General features: G+C 39.8%; 1 protein-coding gene across 1 annotated transcript; it reads left to right on the plus strand.

Annotated features, from left to right (window-relative positions):
- Positions 1–308: 308 nt before the first annotated feature.
- Positions 309–22,097, plus strand: tlcd4b (TLC domain containing 4b). The gene is made up of 7 exons (XM_086068436.1): positions 309–625; positions 6,621–6,773; positions 8,288–8,377; positions 15,323–15,381; positions 15,622–15,716; positions 15,833–15,906; positions 17,903–22,097. The coding sequence occupies exons 2-7, from the start codon at positions 6,628–6,630 to the stop codon at positions 18,252–18,254; spliced, it is 816 nt and encodes a 271-aa protein (XP_085924562.1). The 5' UTR covers positions 309–625; positions 6,621–6,627; the 3' UTR covers positions 18,255–22,097.
- Positions 22,098–23,668: the final 1,571 nt, after the last annotated feature.

Consider the following 23,668-nt stretch of genomic DNA (forward strand, 5'->3'; position numbering starts at 1 on the left):
TGCAGCACAACTGTATGCACAGTAGAGTTGAATTTCCCCATAAGGAATATTATAAGAGCATATTGTAATTTAATGTATATATATACATTCATTTTATTATATTTTGTATAAAATTATGTATATGCATGGCGGATGATTAAATTAATATTGTGTAATATAATTATGAAACGGGTACAGACTAGTGTTCTTTGTCAAACGTATCAATTGCTGTTAATTTAAATATTCCCGTGGCCTTTGTTCCTCGAGGGCGTTGCCTTTGCAGGGGGCGTGTGCACGAAAGAGGGGGGCGGGAACATTGTGACGTCGGACGCTTGTCCTGCCTGTCAACAAAATAAAGCGAGTTTTAAGTTTTCATGCCGAACTCGTTATTGGAAACGTACCGCAGCGAAGAGAAAGTACCGAAAGGAAAATATTTACTACCGAGTTGTAATGGTGGCTCTGACTTGTTTACGTGGCACAGGAGGCTTTTTTTTATTATTTATTTTTTTACCCCTCTCTGTGGGTGAGCTGGCGAGCTTGTAGTTTAGCCGACTTGCTAGCTGTCGTCAAGTTGTAAGAAAGTGGACAAGACGGCGGCTAAACGGGAGCCCATCCGACCTCCACAGACCTATGCGACGGATATAAGGTAACGCAGCTCTTACAACCATCACGTCAAACACATGGCGTGCCATCGCAAGAGTGGTTATTTGACGTCAAATTAGAAATGTTTGAGCGTATAAATCTGGGGCTGTGCGTCTCTCCCGGTTAGCCAGTGGCTGCAGCAACAGCAGGAGCACACGTAGATTAAGAAGCAATAACAACTTTACCCGTTGAAAATGGTCTAGATTGCAAACTGGTCCCTTGTTGGAACTCGTTCCACGCCTATCTGACTGGCATCCTCACGTTCTGTTGTCCGTTGTGATAGTGCAGACACAAAACCGCTGCCTGCATTATCATCTCAATTGACCGCAATGCTTTAAATATGCAGTTGCACCACCTGCCAAGAAAATATGAGTTGTGGGGAATTATGTTAATGCACATGACAGGTGCGCCACCGGAGAATGATTCCAATCGGCGTGTTGTTATACAATATTTGACGCGAACTATCTGTCTGAAATAATAAAATGCCAGCCATGAATCAGCATTTGTTCCTCGATTCAACCCTGCACGAAGACATTGGTAAGATTTGTCTGGCTGATGATTTCGACTCCTGATCGGCACGCAGAATAAATTGAACCGCTATTATTTATGTTTAGTCGATATGTCACGAGTGGCGATTTGCTGACAGCGGCAGGAAAGCCATGTGGAACAAGGTCAAATGTGGACGTGGGAGTGGATCTCCAATCCGGGCTGTCAGCCGCAGTGAGGCGCATCCGTGTTGCTTCCTCCCACTGGGGCTTCGCGCGAAGCAGCTTGCCAGGTGAAGAATGAACATTGAATTATTCAGACGCATGCAGCATACGATCGTCGTGGCCCCGGAATGTGCACCGCTGCCAGACAATAAGGCACTGGAGGTGGTGTGGCTCCTACGAGCATGAGGTATGCCTCTGCTTTTTTGTTGAACATGCTACTTTCCACCAGGGAATTGCATTTGGCTTGCTCAATAGAGGCAGTGCACAGGACTCACTGGAGTTTGGTCTAACCCACATTACACAATTTAAATGTTATCTTCGTCTTTAGTACACTCACATAAATATTCTAAGCCTAACTTAAAGATTTATGTAATTTTTTTACATGACAAATTCCCACTTATTTAAAAAAATATATATATATTTTTGATAATTTTACCTCAAACCTACCAAATAAACCTTACATAATACATATTCCTTAGTCTAATAAAGCCTATTCATTTGAAATGCATTATCCTCATGTTTATGTATTTATTATTAATAAAGTATAATTACTCTAAAATATGAATAATGAGAGTATTTATTTAAAATACATAAAGTATATTGTTTGAATTGCATAATATTCAGGTTTACCTATACACGATAAATATACTGCTATGTGAAAAACACGTATTTCTTTTTTTAATTTTGTATTTAAAAAAATATTTTTTTATGTTTTTGGGATGAAACTAAATGCAGACCCCCCCCCCCCCAAAAAAAAGTACTAATACTTTATTAATACTAAATACATAAACCTGAGGAATATGCATTTCAAATAAATAGGCTTTGTTAGACTAATGAATATATACCATATAAGTTTTATTGTGTTAAAATTATCTTTTAAAAAGTACATGGGAATTTGTTATGTAAAAAAATTAACATAAATCTTAAATTAGGCTTGAAATGTTTCTGAGTGTACAATTGTACCTCTAACTCTTAGTTTACGTAATTCGTTCAGTGACTCAATTTACTTGTGTGTCAAATCAATTTTTACTATTCCAGTCCACCCCCCCCCCCCCCCCAAAAGATAAACAAACACCACAGCTTTCGTTATGTGTATTTAATAAATAAAAATAATAGTACTTGAGTAATAAATACATTTTCCATCCATCTTCTTAACCACTTGTCCTCACAAGGGTCGCGGGGCTGGAGCCTATCCCAGCTGGCTTCGGGCAGTAGGCGGGGTACACCCTGAACTGGTTGCCAGCCAATCACAGGGCACACTGAGACGAACAACCATCCACACTCACAATCACACCTATGGACAATTTGGAGTGTTCAATTAACCTGCCATGCATGTCTTTGGAATGTGGGAAGAAACCGGAGTACCCGGAGAAAACCCACGCAAGCACGGGGAGAACATGCAAACTCCACCTAGGAAGGCCGAAGCCCGGACTCGATCTCACGTCCTCTGCACTGGGAGGCGGACGTGCTAACAGTCATCACCGTGCCGCCTAATAAATTGATTTTATCAAGTGTAATTACTTGGGATAGCCGAAAAGCACGTGTGCTGGGTGTGTTACTGTTGAAGTTGTCTACTATGGTGGTCCTTGACTGTTGTACATTTTAAGAACAATAAATAAAATGTCCTCTTCAATTCAACCATAGTACAGCAGCTAACATAGAACAATTGCTATTCGATTCCACCCCCCCAGTTCACTGTGGCAGCATTTTAAAGAAGTGCTTTGCACGTTGGGGCACTCTTAAAGCAACGTGCCACTGTACTTTGAAGGATATGCCCTGTCCTGTGCCTTGTTCCCGGTAGGCTATTTTATAGTATGCATCCATGACGTAAGCCATTTTAGTGTAAATATAGCAGTTGACATGCCTGAAGTGTCATGCGCTGCATGGTGGCTTAACTCTGAGTTGTTTTTTTCCCCCTGGGCACTGAAAAGGACATAGTAGGGTAATGTGAGTTAATTATTTGTTTTATGTGATAAGCTATTCTGTGCTCATACAGTGTTTATTCACTAAACAGCTTGCTAAGTACCAAGCAAGAGGTACTGTGGGGGTTTTTTTAGGCTCGTCTTTTTGCATTTTATTGTCCATCCATCCATCCATTTTCCAAACCGCTTATCCTCACTAGTAATATTTCATATCACATTTTTTAAACAAACAAATGATGTTGTGACTTGGTCACCACAGCAAGTTAGTCACATGGTTTGTTTGACAAAAAGTTGTTGGAAAGTTTAGATGCCCTTCCTGATGCAACCTGCCTATTTAACCAGGACTCATTGTGGCTGGGTACTGGCCATGAATCGAACCCACACACATATGCATGACAGGCACGGTAGGCAGCAGCATATTTCATGTACTATTCATTAGGACTGCATTAATAGTGAGTTAACTTGTCTCTTAACACAATCAATTATTTTAATGATTAATGCACGCCCCTTATTTTAAAATTCATGTACTTGGGAAATCCACATATACGAATGAATAACCTTCTAGAAACCTTCCACTGCACTACAGCCCTTAGTACACAATGTTTAAAAAATAATATTAAAGTTAACAGTGGATATGAGCCATTTGGACTGCGAAGCACCAACACCTCTTTCCCGAATGAACTTGATTGGTTAGTAGCAGTTGGCACCGAGCAAGGTTGCTGCAATTCCCTAGTACAAAGGGGTCTGCATGGGGACTCCCAGACTAGCCTGGAAATCCAGACTCATTGCTGTACCAGTGATTGATTCTGGTTGCAGTTGTATTAAACACATTTCTGAGGCGGGGCAAACCTGAGCAAAACGGACATTGAAATAACCTGTGGGAAGCAAAGCAAACATGTCTTCTTTTGAAATAATGCCTCCATTGCCTTCAGATGCTGGGGTTTTAATGACTCTGTGTTTGTGGTTCTTTAAAACTGAGTTTAATCCTGAATGAAACAAACTATCATCTCTCCCACGAGCCATTTTGAACGTGATGAGGATGGACTTCCGACTTAAGCGTGATGTTGCTCAAGAAGAATATGACAGCAAATAAACAGATTGCATGGTTCGGTAACGGTTTGAACCTGCCACGGTCGACCGGTCGAGGGCAGGCTGTCCAGACCTTTTTTATTTTATTTTATTAAATTATATATATATATATATATATATATATATATATATATATATATAAATAAATAAATAATGAACTTCACTAAAGGGTTGATGTTAAACCTCAGCTTTACGGATGCCATTTCTGCTGTGCAGGCGGCGTGTCATGGTAAATTATGTCTGCGGCACATGATGATGATAACTACAGCGACTGAGTGAAGGAACACAAGAACTGGTCAGCCAGGCCAACTGAATGCTATGCAACGTATAACTTTTGTAGTATTTATTTATTGCTGTTTAACGTTCATGTTGTCTCTGTCCTCTTGTTGACACCTCTGGAGTTCTGTGCAATGGACTCATCACCCCCATGTATTCTATAAGCACATCCATATCAGAAATGTGTCCGTTGAAATGTCCATGTTAATAGACTAAAAATCATTTCAGAATTGGGTGCTTGTATCTGCAGCTTTTGTTCATGGCACGGCAGCCCTTTAAGCACATATTTAGTAATGCATACCTGTACCGTTATGAATACCACATGAACTCTCTATCTTTCAGAACCCTAACCATCAGCTCTCTAAACTGAGTGGTTTAAATGGCTTACATGGAGTCGCTTGCTTAATCGAAATTTATCAGGTCAGAGTCCAAACTCGCATGGGTCAAGTGTTTTGTAATCGCTGATAAAGGACAGGTCTTGTGTAGAATAGAGTATTTGCAGCATGTTAATTCTAAACCATTACTTCAAGATGGAAAATACACTCATGAGATAAAGCCCCTTTTATATATTTAACCTGATGAAGAAGGCCAGCCACCCTGAACATTAAACCTTAGAACAGTGACTGCATGAGGGTTTACGACATTAACAAGTCTGAAAACAGATTAGATTACAGGCTGAGCCGCTGTATACTGTTTACGTGAAATAGATCAGTAGATTGCGATACTGTGCACTGCCTGGCTATTGCTAATTACAAGTACATTGGATGTAACAAGCCAACACACTCGTGTTCAAATGGCAGGTTTTTGTGACAAAAAAAATAAATACAAATTGAGGCTAATATAAATCATTTCAAAACCTTTTACACATTGACCATGTGACCTACAACTTTTACAACCCGTTTGATGGAGAGAAACATCTTTGAGCATTGAGATCCCTTTTATGCTGTGGATGGAAATCTTAAATCATTACTCCCAGCCATTTTTACTGAAGCAACCCCTTTCGATCCCGACTTTTTTACTGGCTTTTGACTGATTTTGACTAGAGTCTCTTCTTTCATCAGGAAAATAAGTACATTTGTATCAGTTTTCGTTTTGCAGCAGTTAGCAATAGAATATAGCTAAGTTTTATCATTATTCACAAATCTGTTTAAAACAGTCGGGGGAAAGAGCTTTTTGCAACATGGCCCTGGTTGATCTCTTATACTCTGCTGCCACCTGCTGACCGTTTTTGTAATAGCTACCACTGGTTCAACCATTCTCTTCAGTTCAGAGGCTGCATCAAAGCCTTCTGTATGACCATGACAATATTTAAAATAAAAAAATGTTTTAATACGTTTTTGGGAGCAAATTAATTAGCTACTATGGCAATGTTTTAAGTAAATGTTGACAATTATTAACTGGCGGTGTAGAAATAAATTAACAGTAATATAATTTTGTTTTAATGTTTTGCATTGTCATGCATGATTGCAGTTCACTCCTTATATATTTTTTGCTTCTCATTTCTTCAGGAAAAAAACAACAAAACATCTGTTGAATTATGAATGACACAATTTCAACGTTATTGATCTCTGTAGCTTCTGTAGACTCTTAAATTTTTCAGCTGGAATTGTGGTTTTGGCGTTCCAGTCTATCCTTTGCACCAAAAATGTCTTAGTGTTTAAACCAACTTGTAGTGGCTCTCAATTCTAATTTAAGACGCCAGTCTACATACTTTATTTACAGTCGCTAAAACAATTTTCCTGTTTCTGCCATTGTGATTTTTTGTTCCTCATAGGTCCTTAATGGCTCTTCTGTTGTTTGTCTTCTTTCCACCTCTACAAAGCACCAGGCTTGTCAGAAACGCTCAGGTCACTTATGTTATGCGTCCTTAACTTTGGATTCATGTTGTCCCGTTAATCTGTTCCTTGAGGACGCCATTTAGTGGTTGCTCTGTATAGGAACGCCTATTGACCTTGTTCTTCTCCACCCTTTCCCCTTCTCTCTGCCCTTGTATCGTCTTTAGGTGAGGGATGGAGATGAGAGAGTTGACTGTGGTAGCTGGTAGCTTTGTGAGTTTCCAGCTACTCTTCTCTGTGGCCAGTCCGTTACTCTCTTCAGCAATCTCGCCATGTTATAGATTACTGCCTCCCACCAAGCACACAGAGTGGAACTCGAGGTGAGTTGCAGCAACCAAATAATAGTACCGACAAATTGGACGTGCTGTTTATGTTGTCATGTGTCAATTACGTGGAAATCGTTGCCTAGCTTTTAGGCAAAGAATGAAAACAATCGCAACGAAATAAAACATAGATCAGCACAATGCAAGGAGACAAACCATAGAAAAAAACCTTTATGGTGAAGGTTGTTGGAAAATCTTTACCCTCGATGGACATTTCCCGTATTTTTTGGAAAAAAGCCAAAAAGCTCTTGGAAAAAAAGTGGATTTTGTTATATGTTTGAGTTGGCATCTGAAAGCAAATAAAGCTGTTTTTGATGACGCAACAGCTCTGTTGGAGACCCTGATCTCAAAACCTTATTCCATACAAACACAGCGGCGATCGGAACGCTGCAGTAACAAACATCAGGGTGAAGTTCACAGGGCTGAACTATAATTTATAGTTGCATGACGCCCCTTATTGATTTCATGTTATTAGATTCCTACTAATACTTGCAGTTAATATTTAAAAGCATGGTTTCTTTTTACTAATAGCCCACAACAAGTTAAAGGCCAATACTGGTGGATGATTGCATTGTGGCCAACCATTGCATAACCAGACAGCTTTCAACTGGTTTGTTATGTAACCACGACTTTTAAGTGCAAGGAGAGAGGCAGCGTGTTCAAAGAAAGACGTGCATGTCTGATGTACGTAACTAGTAGAGCTTGGACTCGCACCTAAAAATCTCCATTCGTTTACATCTGTGATTGACGTTCAAATTGATTTGCATCTTATGTTTTTGTTTTTTGTGTAAAAATAAATGAAAATAAATAAAATATCCAATAGCTTAAAATGTCGAATGTAACGAGAGAAATAGCGAAAAAACGATCTGCTCCACTCCATATTGTCTGACCGCATTACTGCCATGTACTACAAAGGTCCCTACGCCTAAAGGCAACCAAATTGGCCCGAAGTAAACAAAGCTATGACTCAAATTTCCAGTAATATAACAGCTATATGAAATGTTAACATCTTATAAAATATTCACACATTTTAAATGCAAACAATCTAAACTATAAGCAAATTATTCACTGCACACATGAATTATAAATATTTCAACTTGTAAATAATGTAAATAATCTCTTTTTATCAGAATGAACTTAAATGACCTTTATCCAAATATTACTTAACTTAAAATTTAATATAGGCTCTTACATTATCTACATCAGACGGTGAGTGCCCAAAGAGCTTTACAATACAAAGCCTCATATTTATTAACTTGCAAACTCTAAACATCACAAAGTTGTACTTTTTTGTTTGAAATGGCTTACTAGAATGGCCAAAGGTAGAATCCAGGTTGGTAATTGGGCCTATTGTTGTTGTACAAAATAAATTCTCCACACCGGCGGGGATCAGCGATATCCTAAAGCTAAGCTAACTAGCTGACGAGACGTTCTCTCTGGGACCTATCATTCTTTGCAATGCTTGTTTTTTGTTTTTTTTGTTTTTAACCAATGCATGTGCTGTGTCCCAGGTTGGTGTCGACAGTCCACGCTCTGATTGTGGGATTCTTTTGTTTATACATCCTATGCTTCGATGAGGCAGTCAACACCAATCCTGTCTGGTAAGATCAACCCAAGTGTTCTGAAGACATTTCACTTCTCCTTTACAACACTCCTTCCTTCTCCCAAGGCTTATTTCTCTGTCCCCCTTCCTGTCCTTGACCACCACTTCTCCCAGCACACACACTCGAGCCCTACCAACAAGGCCCCTTTTCATAGCAAACTGCCTCACTGCCTAATCGTCTGCACCCTCTCCCCACGTGTCCCCACTACCAGCCTTATCTGTCTCTGGGTCCGTTGCAACGCACTGCATCTCTGTCAAATCAATGCAGCGCACCTCCTTCTCTCGTATTGTCTCTCTGTTGGCCCCGGTCAGTGTTGCTCATGGAGTGAAAGAGGGAGAAAAGAAATTGGGTGAGATGGGGACTGGGGGCTTGCTTAAAAGGGAGAGGGGACAAAGGGGAACCAAGCTGCATCTGCGCTTGTCCTGAGAACTGGAAACCTTCATTTTAATTCCCTTCACGAGGCAAGTAAAAGGCGATTTTGTTATGAAAGTATTTGAATTAGGTGTTCTAGTTAGCTTTCCACATTACAACATAGTCTGTGACCTTGATTGAATTTCTCAGTGTTTCCGTCTTTCCTAACCCCATGTAAAAACAAATCACCTTGCAACACCTCAGTGGTGAAAGCAATAATCCTTCAACCAATCTGATTTGTGTTGGATCGTCATTGAAAGCCATAGTACAAAAGCAGCATTGTTCTACCTGCTACTACTGGATCAGCCACAACCAAACAAGCTTAGATAGCAAAAAAAAAAAAAAGCCTTAAGAGAAGTCTTTCAAATATAAACAAAGAAAATAGATGAATTTATACAAATTCAGCCAATTGCAACTTTAGAATTTGTACATCCTAACACTATGTATGAATGAGAAGTCAATATTTAATAAAAGTAGTAATTTAAAATAATGTGATTTAATAGTTCATTCTGTTAAGTCACAATAAGTGGCAAAACATTCAAATACTTTCTCAAATATGTGTCACTACTGTGTATTTAGTGAGTATCCAGACCCCCTCGAGCAACTGTTTTAAAAGAAAAAAGAAAAGGTGACCATTAGCAAATTTGTAACTTCTTCAGTTGCAACTGATGTGACAGTATGAATCACAAGTCCTTTCCAACTGCTGTTAGGGCAGGAGTTGGTGTCATAGCTCCGCGTCCAGACTGCAAATGAACCACATTTGCGCAAACTCCCCTCAGGCTGATCCTGTTCTGGATTTGGCCAGGCGAAAAAAATAAAAAATACATCTTGGGATATTTGGGCGAAAGCATCTCACAGATGTGTTACTGAGACATCCAAAAAACGTTTTTAATTTTGGATCACACTGATGGGAATGTTATTATTCTATTCTTATTACTATTCAGTCAGCCTAAGGCTACGTTTCACACTGCAGCTCAATTTATATATATATTTTTTCAATTTAGAGTATCTGATTTTTTTCAAGCAGTGTGAATGGTACAATTCCAATTTTTTTTTCACACCCGACCTGGGCCTCTTTCATATGTGGATATAAATTGGATATGTATGCGATGCGTCTGCACTGTGAACGCTCATCCGCACGCATCCGATTCATACGTCATCAATAGTCTGATTTGCGCTCTGCGTGGGCGGGAGAGAGTGCTTGGATAGGAAACTACTGACACGTCTGTGAATATATACAAAGCTGTTTTGAGTAAGAGTGTTATATTTTTTATTTGTCTTTAATTTAATCACACTTGAAACATGAAGCATAAAGTTGACGTGTGATGATAGTAGAAATTCAGCCCTGCAGACGGTTCATCACGAACGGCGATGATGCATCTTTGGTAGACTTCTCAATGAAATGCAGGCATGTGATTTGACCAAAGTGAAATTATCTGAAAATTAAGCCGGGGGTCTGGGGGCCGCAGGCACCCAGCTAGGTCCAGGGCAGCGCCCTGGTGGGGGGGCCGGTGGGGCGAAGCCCCCCGTAGCTCATGGGTTTTCCGTGATTTTAAGTACTTTCAATGCACTCAGATGACAAAGAAATAGACAAAACAACAGCATAAATTTCCAATGTATATTGAACTATCCCATATAAAATTGCAGTTTTAGTCAACTCAAAATCAGTCACATTCAAAAATTATTTATGTCATAAATAATGTTTTTCTATTTTTTGCTCATTAAAACATTCAACATATTTACAGGAATATACAAGTGTTCATTCTTGAGCACAATTTTCGGCCAGCACTCCCAACAGCATTGCCTGAAGAATAAAAGAAATTCAACAATAATCAGTAAACAATTGAATAATTTAAATAATTTTTTGAATTATAATCCTAAATGTCATGCGACCAAAGTAAATAAAAAAGGATTTAGTCTAAACTTGCATGCACATTCACACGTCAGAGTATTTATTATGGTAACAAAAAACGTTGCAAATTAGCTACAAAATAATAAATTATCTTTAACCATTGGAAATAATATTTACCATGCAATAAATCATTTAATCAATCATTCTTAATTTAATACATAATGCATAACAAAAACATAAAATACCTCATGCAGCAAGCTCTGGTAAAAACACAATCATTTCGATCATCTCTGTACTAACTGCATACTGTAGACAGTCAACATATTGAAAACTGAAAGTGCTAACATGCAGCATTCATTTGAGTTTGTGGATTAACCATGTTAAATAGTTAAGGCCATTTTTATTACGTTATAATATTTTTGAAAATTTGATTCCGATTAATTTGAAAAGTTTACCACCTACCTCAAAATTCACGACTCTATCAGCAACTGGTGCAGGTTGTTGGGGTGGATCACGTCTCTCCATTACCGCTCCCGATTGTGATGTCAATAAGGGATGGAGGCCATAAAGTTTTGGAGTTTTCGTTTGGGCACCAAAACTTCCAGCGATGGAATAATTTGTTGTTCTTGACTGGAGTTCTTTTACGTGTTTTTTGCTCTTTGTGTGACTTTCAAGAGCTTTGAAACCTCTCCCGCCATAGTCAATGGTATCACGGCACCAAATGCAAAGCGCTTTCCCGGCACGATCGATCTTCCGAATGAAGTCACTGAACAAATTCGTCACAGTCTTCTTTCCAACATTTGTCGATATATCCTTCTCTAACCAGTCCCAGCGAAACTTGTTTTTTACGAGTTTGTCAATTTCCTTAACTCGCGGAGCATCTTTGCGTTCGATCACGGACATCTTTCTTTAAACACTCGGCAAAAACGTGTGCGAAATGAACAACGGCATACTCTTATACCTTTATAACAAGCGCGTTTATTGGTCTACAAACAATGGCATACTCCTATGCCTTTATAACAAGCGCTCTTATTGGTCAACACGGAGACTTCCGCCAATCGCAAGATCGGTTTCATTTCAGTTGCGGAAACACTAAAACGGAATGCTGTAGAGAGACGAAATCGGATTTTTTTTTTTGGGGGGAGATAAAAAAAGCGGAATTCCGCGAATTAGCGGAAAAATCACATGCCTGGAAATGAGGAGGTTGAGGAGTGTCCCCTCATTTCCCCCAAATATTTCTATTACCTCTTCCAACCTCGCTACTCCGGCGACATAAGATGAAAAAATAATTCCTGGTGTTTTTAAACGCCACATTCAAAACTGACGCACGGGGAAGCTGAGGACAGCAGCCAACCAGGAACGAGCTTGAAAACAGTCCACCAACCAGGAGTGCGGGCGTTCGCACAGCTAAATTTGCATAATGTATGCAGACAAGACATATGAATCGAACTCCTAACACGTCCGCGAAACCAGTCCACGAGTTCACCAATCTGTAGCGTGCATTGGCACAGCTAAAGTTGCATATGACACTGATAAAAGTCGCTTGCCTCGGCTTGGCTGGCGGGGAAAAAAAACGTTGCAAGTCGGGACAATATTTACTTCCGTGAACTCCGCAACGTGACGTCGTTGTTTTGGGTGTATGTCACTCGACGTGTGCCCTTTGCGCATGCGAGTCGCATCACATTAGATGTCACATTTGTTTTTGTAATGTGAACAGTACATAAAAAGATCGGATTTGACAAAAATTCCGAATTGGACATCACGCCCTGTGAACGTACCGACCTTTGATTATATTTGTTTGTTCCATACTATTTGAACTGCAGCTTTAAACTGATATATTAACTAATTGGCTAACTGGTAACAAGCAGGCGGGTTTCAAGGTCAGTGTAAACTATTAATTTACAAGCCATATTTGTAACAACTCCATCATAGCTGTCCCAGATTAGTTTTTTAGTTGATCAATAAATCATAGTAAAAGTTCATCACAATATGAATTTTATTTGGACATTTTGCAGCAACGTCAACATCAACACCCTCTCTCACTACCCAGTCCTCAATGCTGGGATGAAATTACAATGTTTTGTCGTGGAAGAACTCTTCTTCGGCTTTTCCCTTCAAGGGTCGCCACAGCGAATCAGTTGCCTCCATCTAACCATGTCCTCTGCATCCTCTGTTCTCACACCAACTACCTTCATGTCCTCTTTAAGTACATCCATAAACCTCAGCTTTGGTCTTCCTCTAGACCTTCTGCCTGGTATTTGGAAACTTAGCATCCTCCTGCCAATATACTCACTCTCTCTCCTCTGGACATGTCCAAACCATGTCAGTCTGGCCTTTCTGACTTTATTTCCAAAGCCTCTAACATGTGCTGTCCCTCTGATGTACTCATTCCTCATTCTATCCATCCTGGTCACTCCCAAAGAGAACCTCAGCATCTTCATATCTGCCACCTCCAGCTCTGCTTCCTGTATTTTCCTCAGTGGCACTGTCTCCCGACCAAACAACATTGCTGGTCTCACCACAGTTTTATAAACCATTCCTTTCCTTACCTGTCGCGGAAGAACTATTTTCCCATAATTTAAAAATATTTAGTGGTTGGACTTTAGTTTTCATAGTGGTGTGGTTCACTTCAGTGCAATTGCCGTGGGAACATCCGTGCACAATTGCCCAGCAATTTATGGCGACTGTTCCTGGGTGTAGTCCACCTTTCGACCCTTATGTGACTTTGAACATAATGATCGGAACATAAAATGGATGGCTAGGTTAGAGCAGTATTTTTTTTTCTTCTTTTTCTTTTTTTTTTACACCAAATGCCACCTCTCAAAGTCATGTCATCATGGCCAAGATTCAAATACAGTAACATAGTAGGCCTACGTGTTCATCAAAAATGAGGCAGATTTAATTCCTAAAAATGTATATTTGTTATTGTAAGCCACTGAAACATTCTGCACAATTTGAACATTAACTCTACACTTAAATTTAGTAAAGTGAAAAAAAGGTACTTAAATGCTTCAAATTAAATATATCACACATAAAGGTTAATTACAAAAGTACCAAAATAAAAGTTTAAAAGTAAACATTGACGTTGGATCTAGAGATAGATTGATATATTTTTTTCAGGGGTCTATTTCACAAAGCAGGTTTAGTGAGAACTCTGGGTCAAGAAACCCTGAAATCTGTGAAACTGTGTTTTCCGTTTCAGAGAGGGAGGTAACAGAAACCTGAGAAAAAGAGGTCATTTAAGCTAAGTTTCATGAACCAAACCTGGCCGGTTGCAGGTTTTTCACAATGAAACCTCAAGGTTTTCTCTGTCCCCGCCTCCTTTCAACCACACACGAAATGTAATTTCCTCATTCATAAAGTCCAGGAACAGAAAACGCAGATATCTCAGGGCATGTCAACTCACTGTTCAGTGTTAGTCTCTGTATTTGTTGAACATGCTTTGTGAAATGCAAGCCTCTGGCCAATAGTTTTCAGACTGGATTCGGATTAGAATTTCCCGCGCCCTGTCTGCGGATGTGACGTAATGTGCGTGGTGTGTATGTGAAGAACAGTGTGTGCAGTTTCATTTTTCATCAGCAGGTGGCAGTAGCGATTCGAAATGTTATATTCTACGTTCAGCACAAGTAAATAACATTGCTCTGTATGATTTTCTACAGTAAATATTTTTTTCCAGATTTAAAAATAGCTGAAATCTTAAACTTTCACATTTCTTTGTTTTAATGTCAAACAAAAACTCAAGGTTCAGAAGGTTCCCAGGGTCAGCAGCATCTCTTATAAAGTTAACTGAAAAGAAAAATAGTTCCCTGAGATTTTGAAAAATAGCTGATACCGATACTTGTCAAAATGCCCATTATCGGCGTTGGTCTATCCCTAATTAAATCCAAATGTGTTCTACTAAAACAGTTAATTGAGCTGAATTGCACTTTGGCTGTATTTCTTTCACGTCCAACTGAAGGAAGCCCTCAGAGTATCACCTTTAAAGCGTCACTGAGTTGAGGGGACATGAGTTTTATGCCAATTTACAGGTTCATGTATTGCATTGATCATTCTGATTTAGCAAAATATTTATCCCCGAAGGGCAAATCAGGATACACATGAACATCCTACATTACCATACAGCATGCAGAAGAAAAATGCAGTTCTACTGTCCAGTATGTAAATTTAAAATGGACAATGAAATAATAATTTGACAGTGCAATCTGAGGTAATGTACGGAATAACATGAGCTGGAGTCCATTACAGGTGATCATGCAAAGTCTGCGCAAATAAGGGCTCTGTTACAGACGTTAAACCACTCATTTGCTATACGACACCTGACTGTGGCTGCCACCAGGATCAGATGTCTTTGGAAGCCTCATTGTTATTTTGGAACGATGTTATTTGCAAGGACGCCTAAGAGTCGTCCGGTCATTGCTCTCAGAGATGCAGATGCTTACATATAAAATTGAATTTCATCATTTTACATGCCTTAGTTCACTTGGTACTCTTTTTAAGCATATTTAATTGTGATGTGCTATCTCAGATGCTGTCAAAGCTCGTCAACGGCAGACAATCACAGTAGAATAATTTGAATGAGATTTGTGATTAGTGCTCTTATGATAGAAGTAGATTAAATATCAGTGGGATGCTTTTTTTTCCCCTTTTTTTTTAACACCATGTTCTTTGCCATTCCACAGGGGGGACCCCAGTATGGTTAAATTAAATGTAGCCATAACTTGTGGCTACCTACTGTATGGTGAGTTGTTTTGTCTTCATCATCTCTCCTTGCTCAGGGTCACTTTATATTGATCAGATAAAACGCACAAAACAGTATTGTCTTGTACAAAACTAGCAGAAGCCTGTACTTTGCTTTGTGTGCAAAACATGCAATCTGTTGTTTTCACCTTTCTGGTTCTGATAGCCACTGCTGATTTAGTGAATATTTACACTCTGACATTTTGATAGCTCATCTCAAATATCTCACCTTCTTTTCTAGATTTATTGCTGCTTGCATGTAATTGGAGCACTATGGGGGACAGATTTTTTGTCTGTCACCACTTGGCGGCGCTCTATGCATATGGATATGTGCTGGTAAGACCTCTTTTGAATCCACACTTCATGAATCAAACTCACTTTCTTTTGAATTCACCTTTGAATTACTTACTGTTTTCGTATTTGTAATGACTTGTTTGTTTGGGTCATTTCAGACACGCGGTGTGCTGCCCTACTTTGCCAACTTTCGTCTGATTTCAGAATTATCTACGCCCTTTGTGAACCAAAGGTGAGTTGGTAGGAGTGGCTGAGGCTCTAGGTACTTGTTTATTCTATTTTATTTTATTTTGCCCAGTTTTTCATCAAGAGTACTGTGAAATCAGGACCCAAACAGTGGGTCACTTCTGCTCTTAATTACATTTGTCACATGTACCATAATATGTTATTAATATAAGCACAACTCGTGCTAAACTGTAATTTTTTTTCAATTTCAACCACATTCTCAGTATTGTTTAAAGTCATTAGCGGTTATTTTGCAGTTCACCTTTTGCAGATATTGATTTTTTTAAATAAATAATAATAATAAATTTAGATATCTGGGATTGGTGAAAGATTCTGGTTGGTAACTTGGTGGGTAGATTTCATTTTTCTTTCTTTTCTTTGATCCTTCCTTGGGTCTCCTGACAACTTCACAACTCTAGCTGGATTCTGAAGTATTCAGTTTAGGTGAACGGTATGGGATTTTTAATAGGTTTTAGGTGAATTAATGAGCACACACTCACACGCACGCACATATGCACACACACACCCGCACACGCAAATACTCGCGCACATACAAGAAAAAGAAAAAAAAGAGAGTAATGATGATGACGTCGAATTTGTAAGATTACCAAATTAACAATACTGAGCTCTCTTAGTGAAAAAAAGAAGAATAAGAAAAAAAAAGATTGTGAATTATTAATCATATTTTGCAAGATTATTTCCCCCCACAGTGGAGTGCAGACTCATGTTGTAATAAGCGCAAGCCAGAAGGAAAGAATGTCTAAAGTTGGGATAATTTCACACTTAATAAAAGAAGCTGAAATAGAATGTGCCTATTACAAAGTCTGTACTGTCTAAGGTTATACAACTACATCTATGTTTAAGTAGCCATCATTAGCTAATTATAATTAGAATATAACCTACTACAGGATGGAAGCAGCCACTGGTGCTCTTTCAATCGCTTTCTTGACCCAACGGTAACAAAATACGATAAACACCAGCACATTCTGAGCCGACCTGCCAATGACCTTAACTGACACCATCACTCTGCACACACAACGGCTCACGCTAACACTGAAGCCATTTAACTGCCACCTAACTGTACATCCTCAATTGCTTACTGGCACATCACTCAACAGGTCAAACTCACCTTTTAAAAGAAGGTACATCACGTCACAAATACCACAATGTTGAATGTGAGGGATGGTGACCCCAAGTGGGCAAAAATAATACCTCCACCTCAGTGGTAAATTGGTCGTCTTGCAACCCTGAGGTTATGGGTTCGATCCCAGGCCAGTGTGACCATGTTGAAGTATCTTTGAGCAAGATACTGAAACCCCAGTTGCGCCTGATGCTGCATCATCACTATATCGTCGCTGCTATGTGAAAAATACTGATGTCCAATTTTGATTTTATTATTTTATTTTATTTACACGTTTACGTTTTGGGGACGTCTGCATTCATTTTCATCCCAAAAGCATAAAAACGTTTGGGGTTTTTTAATGACAAAAATGGACATAAGTGTTTTTCACTTAGCAACGACCATATTCATGATACTTTAAAAATATGAATAATAAAGTAAATACCGGGTCACTATTTTGTGTATTTTATCGATTGTGCCATAAATGCTCAAATAAAATTCCAGGACATGCTACGAGGCCCACGTCACCCTCTTGTGTATATTCTGATGCATTTCAGAGACCAAGAATTGGTCAAAACAAAATGATGTACCCGCTCTCCCGGCTTTAAAGGGAGAAGCGTGCTGGAGCGCTCCCGGCTCCGATGGTATAAGCACGATCATGCGCTCCCAGCCTTAATGAGTTAAATGGGGGAAAAAAAGGAAATGGCACACTTACAAATACAATAATTCGCGTAGTAACTCATATTAAATGTTGACTAGTTAAAGTGGTGACAATATGAATATATCATCTTTGGCAGCATCTTATCAGAAGACAGATTTTAAGTGTTAATGTTATATTTGGGCCTTTTATTTTGCCTGTAGCTGACCACTCTTGTCTTTCTAGGTGGTTCTTTGAAGCATTAAAATACCCCCGCTCAAACAAGATGGTGGTAGTAAACGGCGTGGCAATGGCGGTGGTCTTCTTCCTGGTGCGGATCGCCGTTATGCCCTCCTACTGGGCAAGCGTGTTTGCCACATTTGGCACTGAAGACTTTGAGCGCCTGGGCTTGGGTGCCCAGGTAGCCTGGATCACCTCCTGTGTGGCCCTGGATATATTGAACACTATCTGGATGTTTAAGATCACCCGAGGTTGCTACAAGGTATTGGCCGGATCGAAAGCGCAGAAAGATAAAGACAAAGTGGAGGCGTCAACCTGCTCGGACAAGAAAAAACACGCCAACAATCACACAGACTGAAAGAGGACAGAGGTACACCACTCGCAAATCCTGAACCTCAGCCCTTCACCTTCCTCCAGTTGGCCAGTAGAAGGGGCTGTACGTCCTCAGGTTCGAACCCGGAGACTGACATGGGGACTCAATCAAGCACCAGCCTTTGCAGCTTCAATGGTTTTCACTGGCAGATTAGCATCCTGCTGCTTTTTGTTGCAGATGAGACGAAGCTCACGAGCACATTTTGAACCTGCATTTTGCCCCCACCCTCCCTTTTGCTTTCATTCACCATCACAGCACCTCATCTCCACCATTCACATCAGCCATAAGCCCAATCCTCTGAAGTGCCTGTGCAGGACAGGAAAGCAATAGGCTAGTCCCAGTTTAACAGTTAAATGCTCCCACTCTGCTGGCACTTTTCTACTCTGTCCAAATTGCAGGAGATGTAGCACTTGAGGCCCACAACAAGTTTGTCAATTGACAGGGCTCTTGTCTTAAACACAGCAGACCTCAACTCAAAAGGAACAACACCATAATGCCTCGTCGACAGTGTTTCCTGCTGTGACTTCTTTGTATCCGTCACCAGCCATTGGCCCTCATAAGCCACTCTAATTGGAACTAACAACACTAACATCATGCATGAGCAGAGGTGGCAAATCCAGGTCCAGTAAGTAAAAACACTGCCAGAGTTTGGCTTTAGCCTCTAGTGCTAGCTAGCGAGCAGGTAAACGAGCACCATAGGTGCTAACTAGCTAGCTAGCTAGCAGGTAAAACGACCTCCATGGGAACTAGCTGGGGAGCTAGGTAACTAGCACCTCAGGCTAAAGCCAAACTGTGGCAGCATTTTTACATTCTGGACCTGGATTTGGCACCTCTGAAACATGAGACACATCATAGCAGACATTTGTAGCATTTTATTTCGTCCATTTGGAGCACTCTGTGCTCTCATTTCCTATCGCCTCAAGCCCGAGCCTGTCTGAGTAACAAGACGCATCACATGATTTGCCTCACTGGATTGGGCTTCACTGTCCAGCTTCAACTTTGATTTCATTTCATTTTGTTCTGCCTTACATCATCAAGCTTTTTCTTTTCCCCCTCTTTACTGTGAATGTAGTCTTTGAAACGCCAGTCGAGAAGGCCTCCGAGCTTCTCTTCAAGCATTTTTTCGAGCCAACCATCTGTAAAGGTTGTCCCGGCCCATGCAGTGCAACAGTGGCATAAAAATGTGCTGAAGGAACCGACGCACCCTGCAAGCTTTTCATTCTTCCAGGCTTCATGTCTCAGTAACTCTGAGTAACTAATCATGTCGATGTCGGTGAACAGTCTTTTTTTTTCTGCCCTCCAAGTTTTGTATTAGATGCCCTACTTTATAACACCAGCATGGTGCTTTTTTTTCTTTTCTTTTTATTTAGCTGTTTTCCCCAATGTCACCAAGCAATATGATGTCTTTTAAAAGTAAGAGTTTCTAATTATAAAAATTCAATGTTGATGTATCACCCAAAACCAAGCCAAACTCTTTGGAATGCTGTCTAAGGCATTCAGCATGTTGGCATTTTTTTATTTCCATATTTCTATCAAGCATGCTAGCGTTAGCCTCATTCCCACCCAACGGTGTGCAGTTTGGATCAGTAAATCCACCACTTGCAGCTTTTGGAACTTGAGCTACAGTGACCCAGACTGTGTTACGGCACAACCCTTTTCTGCTCAAAACAAAATACAGATTAGAATTTTCCTTGAGTAAATTCAGATTTATTTTATTTTTTTCAATGGTGCTTGTTTTTTTTCCTTTTCAATTCATTCCATTTTAACACAGAAAGAAGCGAGCCAATCAGGGCTGGACCGGCATATGTCGGCCCAGCCCAATTCCTACCACCCTTGGCTACCACATAGCCATAACCGCTGTTGTTCTCTATATTGTAAATGGATTAATGGGCTGCTCCCTCTAAATTATGGGCTGGTCTCTGGGGTAAAATGGAGGAAATAATAATTGAGTAGCACCACATCGGCCCCAAAAGACACAGGCACACCGGGCATCTGCCCTGAATGCCAGATGGCCAGTCCAGCCCTGACCACTTCTGAAACATACCATTGTAACTGGCAAGAATACTGAAACGGAACTCTTCATTATTCTACGACCTTTTTTTAATGGAAATGCATACCGCAAGGTGGGAAAAAAGCTTGTGCTATATTTCTGTGATGCCTTTGAGAAATAGTATAGATAAATGGCATCTATACATCAATTGCACCTTTGGCTCTGAACATCGTGAATGCATGTATTGTATGTTTCCTTTCTGCTCGCCCCGCATGTCTCTAAATTGGCACAGTAGCTATACAGGTGCTCACTCTGCGTGGCTAACGAAGCGATTCCGATTGGAGTGCAGCCACACGACCAGAGCGAGATAACGGGCAGGCATGGACGTCCTCTGCATGTTTCCTTTTCTATGTCGGTCTTTGTATTTCTCAGTGGATGGACAGTGGGAGAATGTTGGACTTTTTGCTGTTGAAGTGTAAAAAAAAAAAAAAAGTGAGAGAGAAAAGCACACTCCCCACGGAGCAATAACTCTTGACCTCCTGGATTTCTGTCTGTCACCACAGAGGAGAGGCTGACACATCCGGTGCCTTTTACAGAAACATGGACTCACATTTTGATAAGCATGGGCTTTCTAACGCAAATATCCTCTGATATGATTGTCATTTATGTACTCCTCTGTATTCCATGTGTATACTCAATGTATATTTTTATAATATGCCTGCACAATGATTAATCCGGCCAAGTATTAATATAATCCAAAGATGATCAGGGAGGCTGTCATGTGATTGTTGTGTTGGCCTCTTGACTCCAGACAGGGCCAAGTCTCCATGAATGTTGTCAGCGGCATTAACATTATCCAGCGTGATGACGAATGGAATTAAGATGTATTTATTTTTTGCGACATGAGACCATGAAATGGTAGGCTGCGTTAGCCTCCTCAAAACTGTGAATAGATTCAAAGACTACAATTGTGGACGATTTCCAGAGGTCAGTACTTGTGGCATCCTGGGATTTTGGCTCGTGCACAGTCTAAATGAAATCAGATCTGCCTGTTAATGAACTGGATTGTTGTCAGGGTTTGTTCTTTTTATTGTCTCTTTAAAAAAGAAAAAAAAGAAAATCAAAACAGCTGCAAAAGTTGGGAAAAATGAATTGTTTCCAGAAGGCTGCTTATGATAAGTGTGTGTACTGTTTTATCAGGTTTGAAAACCACTTTGCCTTTATTTCTTTTGAGGAGGCCAACATTATAACAATAAAGGAGATATTGTAAGGACTATATTTAATACTACACTGTATGCACTAGATCGAAAATGGAATAGATCACTGTACCATCCTAATTTGTGATTATTTCGAGCGGATGCTAATTGACACCCAGTCCTTTGGTACAGTTTGAAAAAGCAGCATCACAGTTAGGTACTTTAAATTATCTTGAGGTTACGCATGGTTTGTAGGCAGTTTTTTGTGTGCTTGTTTTGTCATAAGTTGGTGACATTGAATGACTTGAATTAAAGTCACATTCAGGACATTTGTAAGACCTCCTAAATAATCACCGTATAACTGGAAATATCGTAGACAAATCAATTGAACACTTTTAATGAATTGCCATCGTGTCTTGTTTTTGTCTCATCACCTTTTTTATGGAATGTCATTTGTTTGAGCCTTTTTTTGTTTGTTTGTGTTTCCCCTCTGGTGAGCCAGCCTAGACCACACACAGGCTTTTTGGGGATCCTTCTCTGAGGGTAATTTCTCAATGACGTGCATATATCATGGTACGCAACCATGCAATGAGATGACATGAGATTTACTTGAAAGTGTTCTTCAATAAACTTGAAGACGAAAAAAAAGCTAGCTGCTGTCTTTTATTGTGACTCAAAGTTACTTATTGCTGAACTTTATTTAACCTTATAAAGCTTTCATTTTTTTCCAAATAAGGATTCGTGTGCCTGCATATGCGTCTGTTACCTGTCACCATTAGCATTGTTTTTAGAATGAACCAGTATGCATAGTATCATTGTCCATACTAGTTGGCACAAAGTGTCATGTGTCACCAAGCTATGTGTGTGTATGGTGACAGAACAAACATGAGGAACGACAGTATTTAAAAGAAAAGGATGAAAAGAACTTTCCGGAAGGGGGAGCCTCAGTAGATTGAGGCCATCTCGGCTCTGTGTGCACGTGAGAGCTGTGAGTGGCCTTAAGGGGCTTGGTCAGAATTCTGTGTGAGGAGCTTTACCAAACATGGTCACATACGAAATTCTCCTGCTACTACAGTGTGCTCACAGGAACACCAGCACCTGTATATAGATACACATAAATGCAGTGGTGGATCTGTACTCAGACAAGTCATCAGCTGATTTATCCATTTGATCCCATTGTAAGAGCAACATATACATTTTCGTAACTTCTGCAAAAGGGAACTGCAGCCTTCTGCAAGGAGACTTTTGTAAGGGAACTCTAATTTAATTCACGTCTATAAATGTCAAGTCTCCTCTTTCCCCCTTTACGAGTTCCAATATGTGTTTTGAATCTGTACTTTATGAGCACCGACCAGCCACTATAATGTACCGCACCAGTTGATATCATACACAAATGGATCAGAATTATCTCCCTGTTTCAGGAGGAACTCATGTTGAAGATCGTTCCCAGCCTTCGAGAAACAAAAACAAATCAAGAATCAACATTCCAGACAACAGAGAGGCTGGCTATAAACCAAGCAGAATTATTATTATTTTTTTTTTATTATTTTTTTTTTTTACAAGGTGCTTAAAGCCTCCGCCTGGCATTTGATAGAAATAACTTTTTAGAACAGCTTGTTAACGAGTTGCACCTTAGTGTCATCAGCGACCTCACCCCGGAGATGTATTTTGTCAGGAGCCCAACCCAGCCCGCCAGCTAGTAGTCAAAAATAACTTTACCTCATCTTATTAAGTTCAAGCCGGAGGTGTTTTTTTTTTTTTTTGTTCAAGTTGGCCAAAGAGTATTTGTTGTTGAAACATTTGTAATAGTTGAAATTCTTGAACAGCTGAAGCAGCAGTAAGAATGCAAACAAGTTAACAACTTAAAAATGTCATTCATGGTGTGAAAGCTGAAAGGTAAGCATTCACACAAATGTTCTGATTTCTATCACTGGATATGTAATATTCTGTGAATAATGTTAGCACAGTATCAACAGTTTAACAGGCTGTAGTATCAGTGGGAATGGAAACTTAAAAGTGGACCACAATATGTTCCGTAACCTAAAATGCCTCCCATTTTAAGTTCTAATTTCAAAGCCATTGCATACTTTGACATTTTTAACTAACTTAGTAAGAAAAGCGTTTTACCACTTCATAATAAACTAAAGTAAAACTGTCCTTTCATTTTTCACCATTTAATGACGCCTGATGTATCGTGTGCCATGTAGGAACAC

The sequence above is a fragment of the Leptonotus elevatus genome, chromosome 1, assembly GCF_054856555.1.
Source record: "Leptonotus elevatus isolate MCC_2025b chromosome 1, RoL_Lele_1.0, whole genome shotgun sequence".
In the NCBI taxonomy this organism is placed as follows: Eukaryota; Metazoa; Chordata; class Actinopteri; order Syngnathiformes; family Syngnathidae; genus Leptonotus; species Leptonotus elevatus.